General features: G+C 36.5%; 1 protein-coding gene across 1 annotated transcript in view; it reads right to left on the reverse strand.

Moving 5' to 3' along the window:
• Positions 1–21,775, reverse strand: part of suclg2 (succinate-CoA ligase GDP-forming subunit beta) — a 157,438-nt gene that overhangs the window by 62,665 nt on the left and 72,998 nt on the right. Inside the window, exons 7-9 of the mRNA XM_039673341.2 lie at positions 19,434–19,530; positions 16,721–16,882; positions 13,146–13,288 (exon numbers count right to left, since the gene is read on the reverse strand). Coding sequence (XP_039529275.2) covers positions 13,146–13,288; positions 16,721–16,882; positions 19,434–19,530 — 402 coding nt within the window. The remainder of the gene's footprint in view (positions 1–13,145; positions 13,289–16,720; positions 16,883–19,433; positions 19,531–21,775) is intronic.

Raw genomic sequence — 21,775 nt, forward strand, 5'->3', positions numbered from 1 at the left:
TTTATTTTTACCCGATTTGCTTCAAACTTCATCTGTATAATGTAAACATACGGCAGATGTAGACCTGTGAATGGATTCTTGATATCTTTGAAACTGTTGCCGTGGCAACGCATCAAACTTTACCATTCTTTTAGGATGCTTTTGAGACTCTTAGCATGCTTCAAATTGCATGAAACTCGACAGACACATCACATTTATTAGCCAGTAGACATGTGCAACGTTTCAGAAACGGGTGTGGTGAGGGCTCAGTAGCGCCACCTTTTGACAAAAGTGGGGTTGTTAGTTTTATCTACAGTTACAAAAATCAGCATGTATATTGTACTCCTCGAGCCGGACAACTTTCTAATTGACACTCATTAGCTAGGACCCACAGAAAGTCAGATATGTTTGTTTGAATGTAGAGAAAATCCTAGAATTTTGCCAGTCTCTCAGTGTCCCTCTGTGTGAGTGAGAGGAGGGGCGCCTGTCAGGTTAATTTTAACCCTTTATTTGCTGTGTGCAACTTCTCTGGCATTTTCGGGGGCCTTAACATCCTCTAAAACTCTTGAAACTTTGCACACGGGTCAGAACCCATGGCCATCAGGGCCGGGCTGAAGCTGGTAACCGGGCGTGGCAGGGCGGCTCGACAGCGCCCCCTGGACTGGGATTCGAAAATTTGTCCATAAATCAAACACACTTGCATGAATTAATATGAAACTCGGTACAATTAAAGATCACATCAGGCCAAACAACTTTCGTGCTCTAAGTTTTAAGATGGAAGTTGGGAATTATGGGTTGTTTGAATAATTCTCCTAGGAGAAATACATCAAATTACAACGCATGTGTTTACCAATCACAACCAAACTCGGTGTGCATGAAGTCAAGACATTGAGGATGCTCAATTCCGGACGGATTTTTGATATCTCGAACGGTCTGGCCGTGACGAGGAAATGAATTTTATGACTAAAAAAGGACACATAAAGTGTGTTATAACTTTGCTCATTTTACCTACAGTTACAAAACTTTCCACGTATATTGTTCTCGTCAAGCCGATCAACTTTCCAATTTAAAGTCATTCGCTCTGAGCAACAGAAAGTCAGATATTGTAGTTTGAATGGATTTATTTCCCCTGCGATTCACTCTCTCTCTCTCTCTCTCTCTCTCTCTCTCTCTCTCTCTCTCTCTCTCTCTCTCTCTCTCTCTCTCTCTGTGTGTGTGGGTGTGTGTGTCTGTGTGGGGAGGGGAGGGCTGTTGTCTGTGTTTGTGTGTGTGTGTGTGTGTGTGTGTGTGTGCATGTGTGTGTGGGGGGGGGGAGGGGAGGGCTGTTGTCTGTGTTTATGTATGTTTGAACCACACAGTGTGGCTGGCTGCGATTTTTCCTATAAGTCCTTGTCTCTAAGTCCTTGTCTTTTTGCATAACAATTTTGTATTTTTTTTAAATGACAAAATAGGCATATAACCCCCATCTTTTAAATGTATAGTTTGCTTTAAATAAAAGTAAGATTGTATTTGTAATTGAAGCTGAATGAATTTAAAATTCTTGTGCTATATTTCAATATATTTGTTTTCCTTAAGATTTTAAAACACTAACTTCATTCTTTTCTGAATTACAAATATTTGTTTCTGTATAAAATAATACTCTGACTAAAAACACATTTGATGTTTCTTTTTGTATTTTTATTTACATGTATTTATGTATGTGTGTGTGTGTGTGTGTGTGTGTGTATAAAGTGCAGGTTTTTTGAGATAAAGTAGAATTTCTATAACTATGTGTTGAACTGATAAATCACTCTTTTTTTTTTCCTTTTTTTTAACCTTTATTTATCCAGGTAAAATGTTTGAGAACCACTTCTCATTTACAAACATGACCTGGCCAAGAGGCTACAGGAAAAAATAAGAACATAATGTACAGCTGTACATAGTCAAACACATAACACTTAGAACAAGCAGCTAAATAAAAATAAAAAAGACAACAAAGAGGAAAAAGAAAACGAATAGAGTGCTTAAATAAGTGTGTAAATATGGTTCATGATTGTCAGCAGGAACAAGAGTCAACTATGTAATTTTCGAGGTTTTGCTTAAAGGTGGAGATTGGGATCAGAGATGTAAGTTTCAGGGTATTTTGTAGTATGTTCCAGTCGTGTACTGATGCAAAGCGGAAGGCATTATGTCCAAAGGTAGTAGAAGTAGGGGGGATACTAAATTTAATCAAATTACTTGATCTTGTGTGATAGGTGTTATGAGCGGCATGAAATAGGGATGACAAATAGAGAGGTGCCTTGCCCAGAATTGTCTTATATATGAAGAGAAACCAATGATGGAGCCGCCGGGTATGAAGGGAGGGCCAACCCACCAGTTTATACAGGTCGCAGTGATGAGTGTGATAGGGTGCATTAGTGGCAAAACGGATGGCTGAATGATGGATTGTGTCAAGTTTTTTTAGAGCTGTGTTTGGTTCCACTCTTGTATGTGTTAAACACAATCTACTTAATACAGACAACTTCATTATAAAGATAAATAACAAATCCAAAAAAATATATGATTATAATCTATGACAAAAAAAGCCATTACAAACTATATTAGTGGTAAATACACATTGCTCTTTGTATTGTTGTAAAATACATCCATGAAAAACAAGATAACAAAAATCAAAAAGATAAATTATTTTAGATAGAGCCATGGCTGCTATAAAATTGAGACAACATGTTTTAAATGTATAGCAGAGATGTTAAATGAGGCAGCAACATACAAACTTTCTAGAACAACATGGACCTGGATAGCTGGTTTTTATGGAGGACAGTGAAGAGGAAGAGGGTGCAAATCAAACAGCTCATTCTCAGACTACAGAGCAAACAGCTTAAGTTTTTAGTGCTTTGTTTGAGGTTTTTAGTGCTCTGTCCTATCTATTATCAACATATAATAGATGGAACAGAACAAGAAAGGCAATTAATAATCTGTCATTGCATTATGATATGAAAGGCTCAGTACAGTGTGGCACAAAACGCTTATGCGCATCCCGAGTGGAGAATGATGCGCTTAAAGCCACATGGAGTTACAGCGCACAGCGCATCGAGTCCGCATTGTTGCAAGCTCTACAATACACTTCTTTTCGACAGTCAAAGTGGGGGTTACGTTTTTGCACGTCATACAGAATAACCCTAAAGGCACCAAGGTGGCGGTGCCACCGGCTTTATATTAAATATAAATATAGCTGTGAGCAGCGATAAAGGGCCAAAGCCGGCGGTACCACCATCCCGGTGCCTTTAGGTAACTAAAGGCATCAGGGTTGCGGTGCCACCGGCTTGGGCCCGCAATCGCTGCTCGCAGCTATATTTTCTTATTATTTTCAATGTTGAAAACAGTTTTTGCTGCTTAATATTTTTGTTTTGTTTTCAGGATTTTATGAATAGAAAGTAAATACTGTACTGTGTATATATATATATATATATATATATATATATATATACACACACTATATATATGAAGAGTTCAGATGCAAAAGCCTCTAAATGCCATTTGAAATTTTCTTCTTTAATGATGATTTTTATCAAACTTGTATATTTAAGTTTAATAATTTCACTTAAATAACAATTAATAGGTAATTATCATTGCCATTTAAGTGAAATCACTGAACTTAAATATACAAGCTTGATAAAAATGATCATTAAAGAAGAAAATTTCAAATGGCATTTAGAGGCTTTTGCATCTGAACTCTTCATATATATATATATATATATATATATATATATATGTATATATACTCTATATGTGTATATATATATAAAATCTTTGGTAACATTATAATATCTTTACTGTCACTTTTCATCAATTTAATGTCCTCTAGCTGAAAGTTGCCAAAAGTGCAAAAAACAAAAAAAAAAAAAAAAAAACGTCTAAATGTCAGTGGACATCTTCCTGCACATGGACCTACACACATTATTTAAACCAGAACAAAAATGACGATGACTGTACAAGAGTGGCTGTACGGTAGCACATGATATCACACTGATCAAAGTAAAAGGTGAGATGAGACGGACAGCAACCTTTCTGACAAAATAAAATAAAAAAAACAACCCATTGTAGGCAGATCATCAAATGCATCTGTGGAAAGCCTCTTCATTGAGGACTTGCATTAGTCAATGACAGCCTGACCAATGGCGACTCTCAACCTAATTAGATATATAGTCCTCTATGAAGTTTCTGAGAAAAAGATCACAGGCCATGTTTAATAAAGTAATAGTCAAAAGCTAACATTTATGCAGAACACCCACTTTTATTAGACACTGTCTACACAACAAGCGTATTATTCTGCATGGGGGTCATTTATGTATTCATCTCTTGTTATAAATCAGGCTTTCTGACTAAAAGGCATATCCGGTGCCGCTAGATCTAATAGAGATCAAAGAGCACTGGATGATGTGTTTGGATCGTTTGGATGTCCATGTTCCAATGTTGCGAATTTAACTAATTGAAAATATCAAATAAAATATTCAATGAGTCGAAAAGAACAAAATCGTCACTTGCTGATAAACTGCGGAAATCGTGGAAATCCACCAGTACCACTAGAATCAAAAACATTATTACAAGCTTACCGCTTTGAATCGAACTACAGTAAGACAAGCAGCAAGTTTTGAACACTGGCAGTTTATGTATTTTCACAAATATGTATTTTGGATAATTTTTAACCCTAAAAAAAAGAAAAAAAAAAAGACTGCAGCTTTAAGGATAATTAAAGAACAAAAGAAAAGAGAGAAAACCACTCACTGCTCTTGACTGAATAACCTTTTTTAGCTTTAATAATGATTAATCTATGTTTAATTTATAATTGATGGAGCGAAGACTGTAAAGTTTAACTTTTCTGTATGTACATATCCTACCTGCTGTTAGACCTACATGAAAATCTTAAAGCACTGTTTACAAGTTTACATGGGTCAAAAAATGATGAAAACAATAAAACATTTTGTTCATTTTGACAGAGCAAGTAACAAATCAGAACCAGTCTGACTAGGCCAATAGAAAAAAAAATACCTTTAAAAAGCTTTGCTTCATTAACCCTGAATAAATCTGCACAAAAATATTAATTGGCAGAACTGTTTCCAACATTGAAGTTTCTTAAGCACTAAATTAGCATATTAAAAGGATCATGAGACACTGAAGACTGAAGTAATAACGCAATGTAATGCAATGACACACTTGAGGTGAATTAAGCAGTATAAAAATGCCAGGAGCCTTAACTTTTTAGTGTTAATGTTACCCAAATATAGTACAGAATAACAATACTTCCCTTAAGTTTTGTGCCAGTAACAGCAAAATGACAAGTCAACCTGAGCGAGTATTTGATGTTTAAAAGCGAGTAAGTGCTATTTATTGTGTCAGAAAGATGTGACTCTGCATTGTGACGTTTCTGGTTGTAATTCAAATCAAAGTTTATTCTCATCTTATAACTGGTTCAATATAGCAAAATGTGGACTTAAGAGAGAGGTTGTGATCTTACCACATTTCTTCCTCACAATATATCACTTTAATCTTCAGCCCTAAGACTCAAACCACTGCTTTGCAAAAAAAAAAAAGAAAAAAAAAAGACCCCAGAGCGAAACCGACTAATTAAATCATGAGTCAATTTACAGTTTGCATCCCCTCTAAATCTGCAAAAAAAGTTCTGCTGTAGAGATTAAATAATTACCTGGACTTAAAACAGAAAACCTATTTTGCTACTTCCAAGAGATCTTACTGAAAATCCAATAGATATTGCCTCATTCGAAAAAAAAGTAAGAAAGAAAATGCAGGATTTGCATTTCTGAGCAATTTTTTCCCTTCCGAATTTGCATAACAAGCTCTCAAACCCCTTTTTTGAGAAATGCCTTACGTGAAGAACATTTCCAAAACAAAACAAGCATACTCCAGAGGCCTTATGCACGCAAGGTAATACTGAAAGTAGCTTCTTTGCGGCTCGCTTCCTAGCATATCAGAACGAACAGTGCTGTTTTTTTATCGTTTTTTTGTAAAGCATCCTCCATCATTCTCATGGGTAGGAGAGAAAGTTTTGAAACAAATGTTGACATTATTTAAAAAGCGAGAAAGCTCCCGACCACTTAGGAGCCAACTTGTTTAACGTGTCTACCTAAACAGATGATTACCAGCGAGTGAGGAAATAATAAAAAATAAAAAAACACACGCTCCACGTGTACAGACTGGCAACCGATTGGCCCAAAATGATGCAGACGCCATTCAGCCCGTGTGTAAAGTTTAGTTATTGTTTGATTACGTATTCTCCGCTGTTCCTTGAGCTTCAGCGGCCCGGACATAAAATAAATGTGTCTCCTGCCAGCGAAACATCGTTCTATCAGTCAGCATTAATGGTCTGAGAGCAGGGGCCGAGGATCTGGCGAAGCGGGGCTCCGCTGAGCGCGGTCCGGGGCCAGACAGTCAGACGCGGGGGAAATGAGCTCCATTACTAAGGTGGCCATGTTGGGGCTGGGAGATTGGGCTGGCTCTTATTGCCTGTGTTTGGAACAAATGGGAAATGTGATTCCCCCGGGCCCCAGACAGCCAAGAAGGGACGACTGATCATTATACACTAACATCACCAGCACAATGGAGATGACAAGGGCATGGAGGCCCCAAAGGATACAAATGATGGAGTATGCGCAAGATGGGAGCGAGAGTATATTTGTGTGTTTGTACTCGTATTTATAAAGGCCAGAGTCGTGCCTAATGTTGAGCAGACAGTGGCGCGCACAGTAATGAGAAGAGCAGAAAGAGGGCTTCTCATCCCCCAACGCTCACCTTTCTCTCACTTTTACATTACCCTACCGCATCTTTCCATCCCATTTTCCTCTCATACTCGCATGCTGTCGCCATGCTCCTGTGAGAGTCCCCGAGCGTGAAGCAGGACAGAACGAGCCAATAGGATTTCTCAGCTCAGCCACTGAGGATGTTGAATAAGATATGAGTGATTCTGGAAACAGAGCAGGTAGCTGTTCAAGAACAATCAAAAGAATCAAATTCAGAATCAAAGAGGTGCAAAAGTATACATGAACACCTCAGGGTTCCCACACTGGCCACACATATGCTATTTTAATATTTCACACTTTTCCAGACTCAAAATGATCAGGCCATGCTTAACATAAATGTTTTAAAATCCAACTGTTAGAAACATGTTCTATATTTTGAGTATGTATGTACGTTATTTGTATATTATGTTGTCAAATAACGTAAGGAAGATTGTAGCTACTGACCAATCAATTAACACCAACCCCAAACAAGATCAATACACAGCATTTTATTAAAACTGCAAATTTTTTTTTAGCAAAATTTGGAGTTTATATGTGTATGTTTATATAATATATGTGTGTGTAGTGTGTATAATTATTTTATATATATATATATATATATATATATATATAAATACACAGACATGCATGTATATAATTAATAATAATGTGTTATTAATATATCAATATCATATAGTGTATATATATATATATATATATATATATATATACAATCATATAGTATATATATATATATATATATATATATATATATATATATATATATATAGTATATACATATATGTAAACATATATAAAGTATATATATATATATATATATATATATATATATATATATATATATATATATACATAAAATATTTCTTAAATATATACATGCATGTGTGTGTGTTTATACAGTACATACAAAATAATTATACACACTACACACACATATATTATGTAAACACAAACTTTTATTTTGGATGCCATTAATCGTTGCCCAGCCCTAAATTTAAAATAACCATTTTCTATTGTACATTTTAAGTGTATTTTTTTCTTGTGATGACAAAGCTACATTTTCTTTTTATTAACAATTGTTTTATTGTTATTTTAAATTGTAGCAATGTTTCACAATTTTAAACACGAAATAAACCTCTCAGAATAGCAGTATTTAAAATATAATTTGTAAATAACTGGCTATAAATTGTACTTCGATTTATATTTGTTTATATATATATTTATAGAACTATACAGGTTCTCCAACCAAGTAACACTTGTACATTCTGGCCACTTCTATCTAAAATAAAACTATTTACAAATATAATTTGTTAATTAACTGCTATTAATAATATTTGTTATCCTGTATATAAAGTGCAAATTCTCAAAAATCACAACTTGTATACTCCAGGCATTTTATTTTCTATGCACGTCTAAAATAAACGATTATAATTTACAAATCTAAAATACAAATTAAATCATATAAACATTTGATGTGTTTTGATGTGGTAGCATATACAAGCTGAATTAAACAATTTTGTATATTAAAATATGTTTTCAAAACTTTTATAGCACTTTTTCACTACACAGTACCAGCTCGACTTCACTCGACTCGACTCTGTTTGGTTTTCCACTGTGTAAAAGTTGTACCTGTACCTGCTTTCGGGTACTTTTTTTAGTATCACCTCCGGCGAGGTTCTGAGCGAGCTAAGGCGAGCTAAATACTAAAATGTGACGTGAAAACAATGCCGACTGCTGATTGGTCAGAGAGAATCATCACCATTCATTGCACGCGCCAGATGGAGAATAATCCAGAATAACTCTGCCATTTTTAAATAGTTTGGCCAGAGATAGTTACTAAACTTCCTACTATTATTATGGCAACTCGGAAGAATATGCCGTGGTCAAACGGGGAGGTGAAGACTTCCCTTTGTTTGGTTGCCAAAGAGAGAATCCAGCGAGAGCTTGATGGGGCAACGAGGAACAAAAGGCGTTGCTATGATGAACAGGTACTATTTGGGGCGGTACTGTCTGCAATGGAAAACGGAGCAAAAAAGCGAGGCGAGTAGAGGCGAGTCGAGCTGGTACTGGTAATGGAAAAGCACCATTAGTCTCATTTTGTTTGTCTGTGGAAACTTTATGCGGCAATACTGAAAGAGGCTGGCAGACTCCCGGGTCGAGCACCAGCAGCATTTTGGAGACATATTCAATTCCATGATGCCTTGAGAAAACATGTATCAGCTCCAGTATAGACGGATTGAGCCAAAGCTCCAAGATAACATATTAATGTGCAGTACGGGACATCCCGCATTCATGTACACAGTGTTTTGATCAACAGAACTGACAAGCAACAACTTATGTTTCAGATTTACCTTGCAGCAGCAAGCAAACAGTATCAAGCTCCAGTGCTGGCTCCTAGTTAACCTCAAATACACATCACACAACCCGGTGCTGCAGCCTTCTCTACCCGGGGCAGGTGAAATCCCCACCGGTCACAATTACCCAGCAAAGCACCTTCATCAAACATCCAGTGCCTGGGAGCACGTCTGATGTGCCACAGCCCTAATTCACTCCCACTCCAAACTACACTGACTGCATAGGGACCAAATAGCCATGAGCAAAAACATCTATCCATCCACGTCTCCCACATCTAACTTCGAAGGGAGGGAGTGGGATAATAGCGTTGTTTAGCCATTGCCATTTGGATTCAACTAGCAGGTGCTTTCGGCTTTTTCTAAAACCGTGGGAAACGTGAAATGTTTTATTCATGTTCTATGATAAAACTTTGCAAATGTACTGTGTGTGGTGCGTATTGACAAGGTTTAAATATAAAGAGCTCTCATCGCTCTTTTTCCACATTTCAGTGGCATAAAAAAAAAGATTATTAACAAAGACTGACTTATGTAACCCAAGTGTTACACACTTACATGATACTGCATTAATGTATCAACGTACCAATTACAAAGACAAATAAAGAAAATGCCCCATGTCCGATAAAAACAGGAGATAATCTAAGAAAGCAAGAGTGGGTGACCGTTCAAGAGTCCCAGTTGCCAGGGAAGGTAGCTTTAGTGAGGAAAAATAAAATAAATCTTGTTTATCAAAGGAATGCATACACACAGCCTCCCTGCAGACTCTAAAGAAAGGGTTTCACAGAAAGACAGTACATCAACTTAAACCCTCCATGCTTCAATTTTAAAGTCCACAATAGTACAACACAACAATTCTAGCAGTACTTAAAAGATTTCAAGTTGAATCTACAGCATTTTTTTTTTTTTTTTTTTGCGATATGTCAATTATCTCAGATGTAATTTTACTCATCCCTTAGCTGAAAACAATTGTCTGCGTCTAGAGGGTTTAAAGCAAAACAACTCATTTCTATTAACCCCCTAACCGTACAAGTGGGATGCTTGCCATTTTTTTTAAACAATAATATCTTAGAAAAGATCTTAAGTAATATTGACAAACTATATATCATTTGAAAGCTTACAATCTTTAGTTTCCATATTTGGTGACTGATTTTCAAAATAAATTAAAGAGGAGTCGTAATTTATCAATTTGCAACAAGAATATTTTCATACTCATAAGGCGTGTTCAGACCTTTATTTTGAAATAGTGATGAACATGAAAAATCATGAAAAAAAGGTAGAAATCTCAGTTTGTTTTCATGACAAGAGTTCAAAAGATAGCATCCATTCAATTATTTTAGGAAAAAAAGCTATGAAAATGTTTTAAATATAAAGAAAAAAGTAATAAATTCACCATGTGTGGCAGTGATCTAAGAAGCATATGCATGTTCTTTGTATGTGTTTCTTTGAGGTTGAATTCATTTCAAAATCTGCCAAACTTCCCATACTACTTCTGAATAGGATCTCTACTTCATAAATTGTATGAATTGAATTGTATGAAAATTGTGGAAATAATAGTTTAGATCACTCAAAACACATATGAAAATGGAGGTGCCCTTATATGGGCAGTAGTTGTGCCCTAGTGAAAAAGTTTGGTAGGCTACTGCGCCCAAACAAAATCAAATCAATCCAAACAAAAATGAAAGCTCTTTTTTTTAGATATCAACATAAGATTTTAAACTTATTCAGATTTTAGGCTTTTTCTGCAGTTTTAGAGTAGCCCAGGTTTTGAAAATATATATTTTATATAAAATATGAATAATTATTATTTTTTTACATTGTACATTTCCATAAACTCAAACTTCTATAACTTTTTTTGTTTCACTTTCTTTATTAATTTCACTTCTATATAAAAAAAATCAAATCTGCCAAATGTCTTCTTTAAAACAAGACCAATCATACATCTATATTCCAAAGCATTCTTGAATTACAACCATTTAAGTTCGAAATGTGCATTTCCATGTCTATTAAAAAGGGGGGGTGGGGGTAACAGTTAACAGGTTAAAGGTCTTACATTAAATAATATCCTCATAAGTGACTTAATGTACTTACATGTACAACTTACAATGTACACTGGTTAGTCGGTAATTCTTTCACAGTTGTCTCATGTTAACATATAATATTTATATATTTTCTATTTTCACTAATGGACATTATTTATTTTCTGTAGTAATCAGCATTATACATCAACTGTTGTAATCTAAGCTTACTTTGTATTGAACCTCAGAACATTCTTTAAACTACTACAATCCACTTAAAGAGCAGTGTAACTCAGGTTTCGGTTTTAGGGCCATTATGATTATTATTCTTTTAGTGTATTTCTCTATTTTTTTTTTTATTTTTTTTTTTATTTTTTTGACAGGTGGGTATCGGTTAAGTCCGAACACTAATCAATTAGTAAATTAATGGGAATGATTTGAAGGAAGCAAGGGAAAAAAACAAACAAACTAAGTACCAAAAACAAACAATGCAAACATTACCGATGGAAGATAGAAGGCAACTGCGTATTTCATCACGCCAGAGGATCCAATAATTAACATTCCCATTAATATTCCTTCCACAGAGCCCGGGTGGCTCTGAACGCTTCTGTGAAATGCAAATTGCTGTACACAGAGGCTTCAGAATGGGAACTGCGTGACTGCAGGGGAGGGCTGCCACTCTACAGCTCAAAAATGTTCAGGTACCTCATTGATGACAGGAGGGCAGGAGACACAGGAGGAAACTGGAACTTTGAGAAATACTCAACACAATTTTTCTGCATTATTTATCTAATCAAGTATAATTCAGTCAGCAAAAAATATTAAGGAGATCATAAGGACATACATCCTTATTTTCCTCAATGGTTTGGTACAATGATTGGTTGACTTTCTGGAAAGGGACGAGGACAAATACCTTTAAATAAATTGACCGTTGTGTTTCATAGTTTTCCTTTGCTGATCAATTCATCGAAAAACAAAAAAAGGTGTATCTTCTATCTGAGGAGACAACATATTCTCATCCCAAGGCGTCAAATACGAGGCTTTTGCCAATGCGTAGACATCCAACGCACATGGGTAGGTTTAGGTCTGGGCTAGGGATAGGGTTAGACCACCAGGAGGCGCCTTCTGCCCCATATATATGGGTATAAAAAATACACCCCATATATAAAGGGTGCCATGTGTGTTGGATGTCTACGCATAGGCAAAAGCGTCAGCCTTGGGATGAGAACGGGCTGGAAGAGAACAATATCACCTTTTGTGCTGCAAAACTCAAAAAAGCAAGGTGTGCTATTAAAACCCAGAACTCCAGTTTACTGATGCACAGTGAGCAAGATACTAGATTAATTCCATGTTTCACATTATTGTAAACAGAGTTCTGTTATGAAGACATCAGTGTGCATCCGGAATACAAACATACTGACTTGAAATCAAATCAGGTGCATATTGATGTGTGCTTACAACAAATGCAAGCAAATCATCAGCATCATGCCAAAAAACCCGGTCTGCTTCGGGAAAGGATCATTATCTGAAAAACAACCCCATAGCTCATAAAAGCTGCAAGCTAAAAGATCTTGTGCTCCGGAGCGAGTAATCAACAGGAGGAGGACATGAAGTGTGTCTGGGGGAGAAAAGGATTGGTGAAAAGATGAGTTATGAGATGTGTGTGTGTGTGTGTATGTGTGTCTTTGTGTGTTTACAATTCCAGAGCTGAAAAGTGTGACTGTAGCGAAGATATTGATCAGAGCACAAACTCGTAATGATGGTAAAAAGAACTGGGTTCGGCGGGAAGCCCAGTCTTTTGTGGTGCCTAAGGAGTCAACAAAATTTCAAATGGAGAAAACTTCAAAGAGTGGAAAAGTAGTACTAAGTTGAGAACTGTAATGAAGTTAAAAGGACAGAAACTTTGTTTTTAATTTCTTATCAAACTCTAAACACCCCTCTATGAACCTTTTATGGGGTATTTACATTTTTTGGTTTGGATCAACATACGGTTTAGTCGTTCATACCTTGGGATCGGCAGTGAGGAGCTTGAAGGCCGCGTACACCTGATTCTCCTTTACACCTCCACCCAGGTCCAGGAAGTTAGCAGGCTTCCCACCATGCAAGTCGATGATGTCACATGTTGCCATAGCAAGGCCAGCACCATTAACTGTGGATACAGATCATTGTTCAGACATTAAAAATTAAAATCGCATCATCATTTCCTCACCCTCATGTCGTTCCAAACCTGTACGACTTTATCTTCATTGGAACACAAAAGGAGAAATTCTTAAAGGGTCACGAAACCCTCTTTCAGCTCAAGTCTAGCTCACAATCTTAATGTGCCAGTCACTCTTTTGTACACAATTACAAAGAATGGAGACTGGAGCCTTCATGCTTCAAAAAGCACATTCTGTAAATGCATAAACTTGCACACTATATTGCAATTCTTCGAAAGCTATGTGATACATTTGCATTTTGAATAGATGGAAATGTAACTAGTTCTTACACTGATACCCAATGCGTTCAGTAAGTTCTATAAGTGAGATTTGTGAAAGAATCACAGGGACCAGTTTTGTGAATCGGATCAATTGATTCATCGAACAGACCAGACTCAAATAATGTGCCCATGATTCAGAAATTGCTAACTCCCTCTGTCAACATTTTTAGTGAGCAACAATCTGTTCTTTACACATCACTAATCTATGGAGTCATATGAACTGTTACAAAACGTTTAACATTTCACAGCCCTAAAATCAACCTCATTATATTAAAAAGATTTTTCACTAAATTGCTAATTCTAATTATTAATGCAGTGTGAGAGAGAGAGAGAGAGAGAGAGAGAGAGAGAGAGAGAGAGAGAGCGAGAACAAGCGTATGTGAATCAGTCTCTGCGTCTCTCAACAGTGTTCGACAGCAGCTTTTCGAATAATAGCGTAACTAAGTCTATCTGCTCCAAGAATAGCGCCGTTATTACCACGCTAGGGAGAAATGTCATGTAGCTTTTAAGTTGTTAAACTATTTTAGAGATAAAATCGTAATAGCAGTGCTGACAACACGTTTCTGTGTGAGTGTGTCCATTTGAGAGAGAGAGAGAGAGATAAGAAGAGAGCATGTTTCATGTATATAATAAAATGTAATTTGGTGGGAAAAAACAGAGAAATTGTTGTCTTTATCATGTTGTTTACTATATTTATTTGTGTGTTTAGTGTCATTGTGAGTTTTGGTTCTTTTGCTGTTGTAGGCTGAAAGGACCTTTGAAATAACTGAAAACATTTGGTGAAGTGATACGGAACTGTAATGCGGTCAAGACCTGCCAGGAACTACTTTTCACTGAAAATAATTGCACACTTTAGAACGTTTTTCAACCAATCAGATTCAAGCATTCAGCTGCCCCGTAGTATAGCATATAATAATATTCAACATTTATTCAATATATATACCAGAATTCTTTTAAAAATGATTTTCCATGGAAGAAAAAAGTAATTTTTTGATAAAGCTGATGGGCTTTAACCGCCTGGGGACCCAGGTGTATTTGGGGTCCTTGAGATGTTCTGACATGTCCTGACATTTGTGCTTTTTTCAGTTGCTTATACATATATTAATGGCAGAGGTAAAATTGCACTCTATTTTGCACAAACAGGGCTACCATAATATGTGAGCAACATGTATGTACATGTTTGTATTTTTGAGAGAATATTGTTTATGCATGGTTATTGAAAAAAACTAAAAATGAAAGATTCTGAAATAAAGCCATAAAACACATCCGAAATATGCATCCACGAGACTTTTGACTAATCGATGTTGTTGCCTAGAGTTTTTTTTCTTCACAATGATCTGAAAATTATCCTGCCTGATCTTTCACATATAAACTGTGAATTCGGTTATATTGTGAAAAAAAAAAAACCTTTTGCCAAGGCAATATGCGAATGGGCGTAAACAGGCCAGCCAGACAAAGACACACATAATAATGAGCCTTTCATTCAGGTGAGTCAGACAAGAAAAAAATTGAAAGGACAACATACATGCATACATATTAACATTATATATATATATATATATATATATATATATATATATATTAGGGCTGTCAGTTTAACGCGTTATTAACGGCGTTAACGCAAACCCATTTTAACGGCGTTAATTTTTTTATCGCGCGATTAATGGTCTTTTTGTCTTAGCAAACTTTGTCGTTTTTTCACATGCTTTTGCAACAGGACGCGGCATGTGTTAAGGATTCATTATTTTGATATGTGCATTGCATTAGCTTGCATTGTATAACAGCTGATTAGTTTATTTTTGACAAAACATACTATATATTTAACATATGAGCAGAAACTGTCTAACTAAAGCTTATTGGATGTCTATTGTATAGTAAAAACTTTATTATCTATTTCGTCTGTAACAGTAGGCTATGCATCTGTGCGTTTGTTCGTTCACACACCCGATTCATATTTAAACAGTATTTTGGTTTTACAGATCAGTATAGAACAAATCTCAGTAGTCTATATATAGTCTTACTAATGCAGGAGCGAAAGTGAATGAACGCACCCTCTATAGTTTATAATCATAAATTGATTTTATTTATATGACGATTAATGACGGAGTGTTTTAAGTCTATGTATCAAAACGGGGATGTGTTAAGTTGCTTCCAAATCATGGACTCAAGTAACTTATATACATAGTACAGCCTTAGCCCTACAGCACATTTACAAGAAAAGCACAGGCAAAAGCAAATAAAAAAAGTAATTTGAGTTCCAACCCCATTGAAAACACAACTTAGGCTCTAAATCTGCTGGCCATTGCTTTCCAAGGAAAGCAAATTGCGTCTGGCTAAAACTATACGGGGTGTCAAGAGTGGTTGAAGTATCTGTGTTAGCCGGCCTGGTAAGCCCTATCTCGTGCTTGTAGTTGAACGGCAGCCAACTGATTCAGCCATTTCCTGCTCATCTCACCTCTCCTGGCTTCACACATCTCCTCTTATTCTGCTCTTCAGTGCTGAGCTAACGTGCTGGCACAGGCTTTGACACTAGACTCAATAAAGTGAAATTCAGCTGAACAGCTGTCGCTTTGCCAGTTTACAAAGCTTTTAAGGTGTGAGCTAACTGTGCGTGAGTGTGTTTGTGTCTACACGACAAGGTCAGTTAGAGTCACTTCTGCGCTCGTCTTGTCTATACGGCTCTTTCTTGGTGCTTTACTCTGAGAGCGGCTTGATTTATAATGAGGGACCACTCAAATGTGTAGACTAACAATCATCTTGGTTGAGTCGTTTTCCGGAAGATTCCTGCTAATTAGAGCCCATCGGTTCAGACAGGTCCCTTACGGAGCTGTTAGAGAACTGCTGGAGATGATGACTGGATTGATGCCCATTTGGTAACACCTTCAACAAAATCCTGTTTCTCAAGACTAAAATAAAAGTGATTGAAACTACTAAGAAGAGCATGTCTAAAGCTGGATTTGAAATATCCCTTGAGACACGGGCGTGATGTGGAACAGGTTTCTGAAACCTTTGAAATTTGAATGTTTTGAAGAAGTTCATCTGGTATGTCTTTTATCATTTTATAATGACAAGCTAATGTATATAGGGAACATTAAAACAAACCAAAACAAGCTATGTTTCCGTCCAGTCCGATGTACTTGAGGTCATATTTGGCCGCCTCAGTCTCCGTGGGGTCGCTCTCCGCTGTGTCGTCCATGGCGAACACGGCTTTCTGTCGGAACTCAGCGTTGTCGTCAAAGTTGATTTTAGCATCGAAGCAAACGACTGTGGACAGACAGCAGAAATGTGCTTCCTTGATTATGTGGGAATATAGCAAGAAGATATCATATCACATTTTCTAAGTAACTGTGAGTGCTCTCCTGAATAATAATCATAATAATAAACAAACCATGCATCAAGACGATGTATCTTTCCAATGGCTTTTCAAAGCATCTGTTATTTTTTTCAAATATGGGGAGTTGATGCATACATGTAATCAAAGCCATATAGATCTAATTACAAATGCGTGTTATTTTGACACGATCTTCACTGACATCATATATACATCTATATATCTCATTTCATACAGCAGTACTATCTTATTCAACAAACACAGATGCTGTATAAGAAAAATAGCTTGTTTTGCGACTATCGTCACTGTGTGTGACCAGACCTAGCATCTCTCTCATTTGTAGTGTTGTGAATTCTCTCACTGTCTCCAGAGTCTGCAAGGACCCAGAACTCACTAACAGAGATAATCTCTGTAGGGAAGTACACTGGGTTCACTGACCTCCTATCAAACTCAACTGTACACTGTTACCAGGGGATTTTTGTTATTTACTTTTGCAGTCAAGCCAACCAGACAGTAACAAAGAACTAGATCAGTTTCACCATCGCACAAGCTGACAAAACAGTGTCACAGCTGTTTTTTAATGAAAGCATGCAGCTTGACGATATGTTTGAAAGTACTTTAAGTAGGGGAGACAGATTTTTTTGTCAGTTTTTGACAAATAAAAAAACCAAAAAGAGAACAAACAATGCATCTTAAGACAGCCAAAGCAATTTGAAGACTTTTGTTTTCAGGTTGCTGGAATGTCAGTGTCAGAGTGGTGTTTCCTAAAAAGCTCTATTATGATTTTACAGAAAGAAAAAAAAAAGAAAAAAAAACTAACAAACTTAAATTAGCAAAAAAGAAATGCTTGAAAAAGACACACACATACAAAGAAACAGAAATACAAAAGACTAAAGACCAATAGAGAAATGTGTAAAAAATAAAATATAACATAAAACAGTAACACCTTTTTTTTTAAATAATATTTATATGAAGGCATTTATTAATCCTTGTTAATGCAAATTAATAAACATTACACTACAAAAGAAAATGAAAGGAAATAAAAGAGAAGGACAAGACAGGACAGGACAAGAGAGGACAGGAAAGGAAAGAAAAGGAAAGGAAAGGAAAGGAAAGGAAAGGAAAGGAAAGGAAAATAAAAGAAAGGACAGGATAGAGCAGGAAAGGAAATGACAGGTAAGGAAAGGAAAGGAAAGGAAAGAGAAGAGAAGGACAGGACAGAGCAGGAAAGGAAAGGAAAGGAAAGGAAAGGAAAGGAAATGAAAGGAAAGGAAAGAGAAGGAAAGGACAGAGCAGGAAAGGAAAGAATAGGAAAGGAAAGGAAAGAGCAGGAAATGAAATGAAAGGAAAGGAAAGAGAAGGACAGGACAGAGCAGGAAAGGAAAGGAAAGAGCAGAGCAGGAAATGAAAGGAAATGAAGGAAAGGACAGGAAAGGAAAGGAAAAGATAAAAGGAAAAGAAAGGAAAGGACAGGACAGAGCAGGAAAGGAAATGACAGGAAAGGAAAGAGAAGGACAGGACAGAGCAGGAAAGGAAAGGAATGGAAAGGAAAGGAAAGAGAAGAGAAGGAAATAAAAGGAAAGGAAGAAAAGGACAGGAAAGGAAAGAGCAGGAAAGGAAAGGGAAAAAAGGAAAAGAAAGGAAAGGACAGGACAGAGCAGGAAAGGAAAGGGAAGGAAATGAAAGGAAAGGAAAGAGAAGGACAGGACAGAGCAGGAAAGGAAAGGAAAGGAAAGGAAGAGTAGGAAAGGAAAGGGAAAAAAGGAGAAGAAAGGAAAGGACAGGACAGAGCAGGAAAGGAAAGGAAAGGAAAGGAAAAGAAAAGGAAAGGAAAGGAAAGGAAAGGAAAGGAAAGCAAAGAGAAGGACAGGACAGAGCAGGAAAGGAAAGGAAAGAGCAGTGAAAGGAAAGGAAGGAAAGGACAGGAAAGGACAGGACAGGAAAGGAAAAGAAAGGACAGGAAGGAAAAGGAAAGGAGGAAAAGAAAAAGTACAGAGAAAGTGGCAGCACTTTTGTGACTGCCCCTATGAGGACTGAATCATTTTGCCATTATGATGTAGGGCCGGGATGATTTCTCTCCCCTTCTTTAATTTGACAGGCTAATACTGCAGGCATTACCCTCTCTGGACCTGCTGTATGTAATTTCATACCAATAAACGTTACAACATCCTACATCATTTCCTAACAGGTACCAATAAAAACAAAAAAACAAAAGTGGAAATGGTATTGGAAGTAGCATTTGGTCATATTATGAACATATTTGTGCCAGTGTTACGTTGGTAAAGTTTTGCTGAGGCAGCCCTCTACATATCCATGTGTTAAATATAACCATTAGAATGAAATGACATTTATCCTTGGAAGCTGCAAGGTCTTATTTGGATCTTTAAAGGAGCTCTTATGCAATCTGTGAGCAAGCGTTTCTGTCTGTCATTCATGCATGACTGCCCACACACACACACACACACACACACACACACGCCTTACCTTGTCCCTCAGGTGTTTCTCCGAGTGGATTGACTTCGACTTGAGTGGCGTCGACTTTGAGGAACAGATCATAGAGTCGTTTAATCTGATCTGCAGCCTGTGACAGAACCACAGAGAGAACGAATTACCCCAGATGCACATTTGCAGAAAAGCTCTGAGAGCTTATATAAGCCTTTTGGAATCTTGAAAGCGAAAAAAACCAACAACAAAACAAACATATTTCTACATCCTTCTTTGGGTCGTTTACTGTACACTGTGCAATAATGAGGATGCATCTTTCACCGAACCCTCACTCTGCTGGTCAGAACGTACTCTGGGTCACTGCCAAGACAGAGAAGTTGCCTTGGAAAACTTCAAATGTGACAGAAATTGATTTGGAGTCGGTAGAGCCAGCAGGGAGTTGAGTCGCAGTGGAAGTTAATGTCATCCGTGCCGAGACACACGACAATGTCCAGCGGCTTTCTCCAATTCTCTAAGTACATGAGGCTTACGACAATTGGGGACATTTTTAAAATGGCTATTGAGATTCCAGACTTTGGGAGCTGTATTAGATTCTGTAATACTTTAAATTTGTAGATGATTTCGTATTTTCTTCTTTCGTAACAATTTCACTCTACAATTTACCTTTTCCTCGTTTTTGTAATGTTTCCGTAAATTCTGTAACTTTCCGTACTTTTATAACACTTTCATGAAACGTTTCATAATATTTTTGCATTCTGTCATTTTGTGACACTTTCATAGATGATATTTCGTCCTTTAGTAAAAATAATTTTGATTTTGCAATGCCTTATTATCATATTTGATATGTTTGTGACTCAACATAATATTTCATACTTTTGTAACACTTTGTGATTTTACACACTTTGAAAGATTTTAAAACACTCTTGCAAAAAATTTTATAGATTTCATACATCCACAAAAAGATCAAACCGTTTCATTTGTCATAGATTTCTTAATATTTCATGTCTTTGTAACACTGTCATGGACAATTATGAAGTACTTCTGAATTTCATCTTTTTGTTGCAATTTTCATTTCTTAATACTTTAATAGTTTCTAATATCTCATACTTTTGCAACACTATCAAGAAGCATTTCATTATGCTTCCATACTCTCTTTGTAAGATACATTTTCAACATTTTTTTAATTCAAATTCAAATACTTCCATATATTTAGTATACTTCCATATACTTCTGTAACACTTCAGTGAAAATTGATTTAAAGTTTTCATATTCTGTACTCTTGCAGATCATTCATTCATTCATGACTTTATATCTCACAATTCTGACTTTACATCTCGCAATTCCGAGAAATAAAGTCAGAATTGCAAGATGTAAACTCACAATTGTGAGAAAAAAATTCAGAATTGTGAGATAAAAAGTCGCAATTACCTTTTTTATTTTTTCATTCTATGGCGGTAACAAGCTTCCATACAAATAGGCTTTCATGGTCTTCCAAAATTCCCCAAAAATCAAAAGAGTTAACCGTTATTACATGTAAAGTGTGTTTAAATCTATCTACAGTCAGTAATCTGTTTATTCTTTTCATGAATAAAAGCAGCCCCAATCATTCCACAACAGCTAAGGTTTGAAGAGAGGTTAAGACAGGAAAGATAACCAACTGCTTATCGCTCTACACTTTGCCATCTCATGTGCTTTCTTAAAGCACGTCAACCGAACAAATTCTCCTTTCAAAGCATTTAAGAGCTGAAATGACATATCCCTTTCCCACAGCCAAAGGAAGCTCTTTTGATAATGAGCGCATTCTGACAGAAAACACTGTAGCGCTGCTCTCATCAGCACGCACAGGCGAGCGCCGGCTCTTTGTCATATCACTGCACTTCAAAGTGGAGAAGCCAAGTCAACGTTATGCCGCATCCCAAACATTCTAATTAGCATCGACTCAAATGGATGCTCGCAAAAGACGCGCAGTAAAGGGCCGACTTTATGAGAAACAAACTGACAAGCTAGACATTTAGCAGTAATTTCCATACCGCCAACAAACTCAAATGTCTATGCGGAGAGAAATATACGCTTGTATTCACAATTATGACAAGAACTAAAGCAGATTCCTTTAAAGTGCTTAGCGTGAATGGACCTGAGTTACAATCTTTAGCTGGCAAATTTTGAAAGGAGGTGAGGTTTATTTAAAAAAACGTGCCCCTACAACATTAAACAGCTGTCCCCATAAAATTTTGTCAACACTAAAAATAAAAATATATGACCGTATTTCCATATTTCACCTGCTTTCAGTTCAACAATGTCTTACCATGGCTCTGGTGGGTTTTATAAAAAATATATTTAGAATTACACAAAAATTATACATTTATGTACAGTATATATGT

Source organism: Pimephales promelas, chromosome 21 (genome assembly GCF_988280905.1).
Source record: "Pimephales promelas chromosome 21, fPimPro1.hap1.1, whole genome shotgun sequence".
NCBI lineage: Eukaryota > Metazoa > Chordata > Actinopteri > Cypriniformes > Leuciscidae > Pimephales > Pimephales promelas.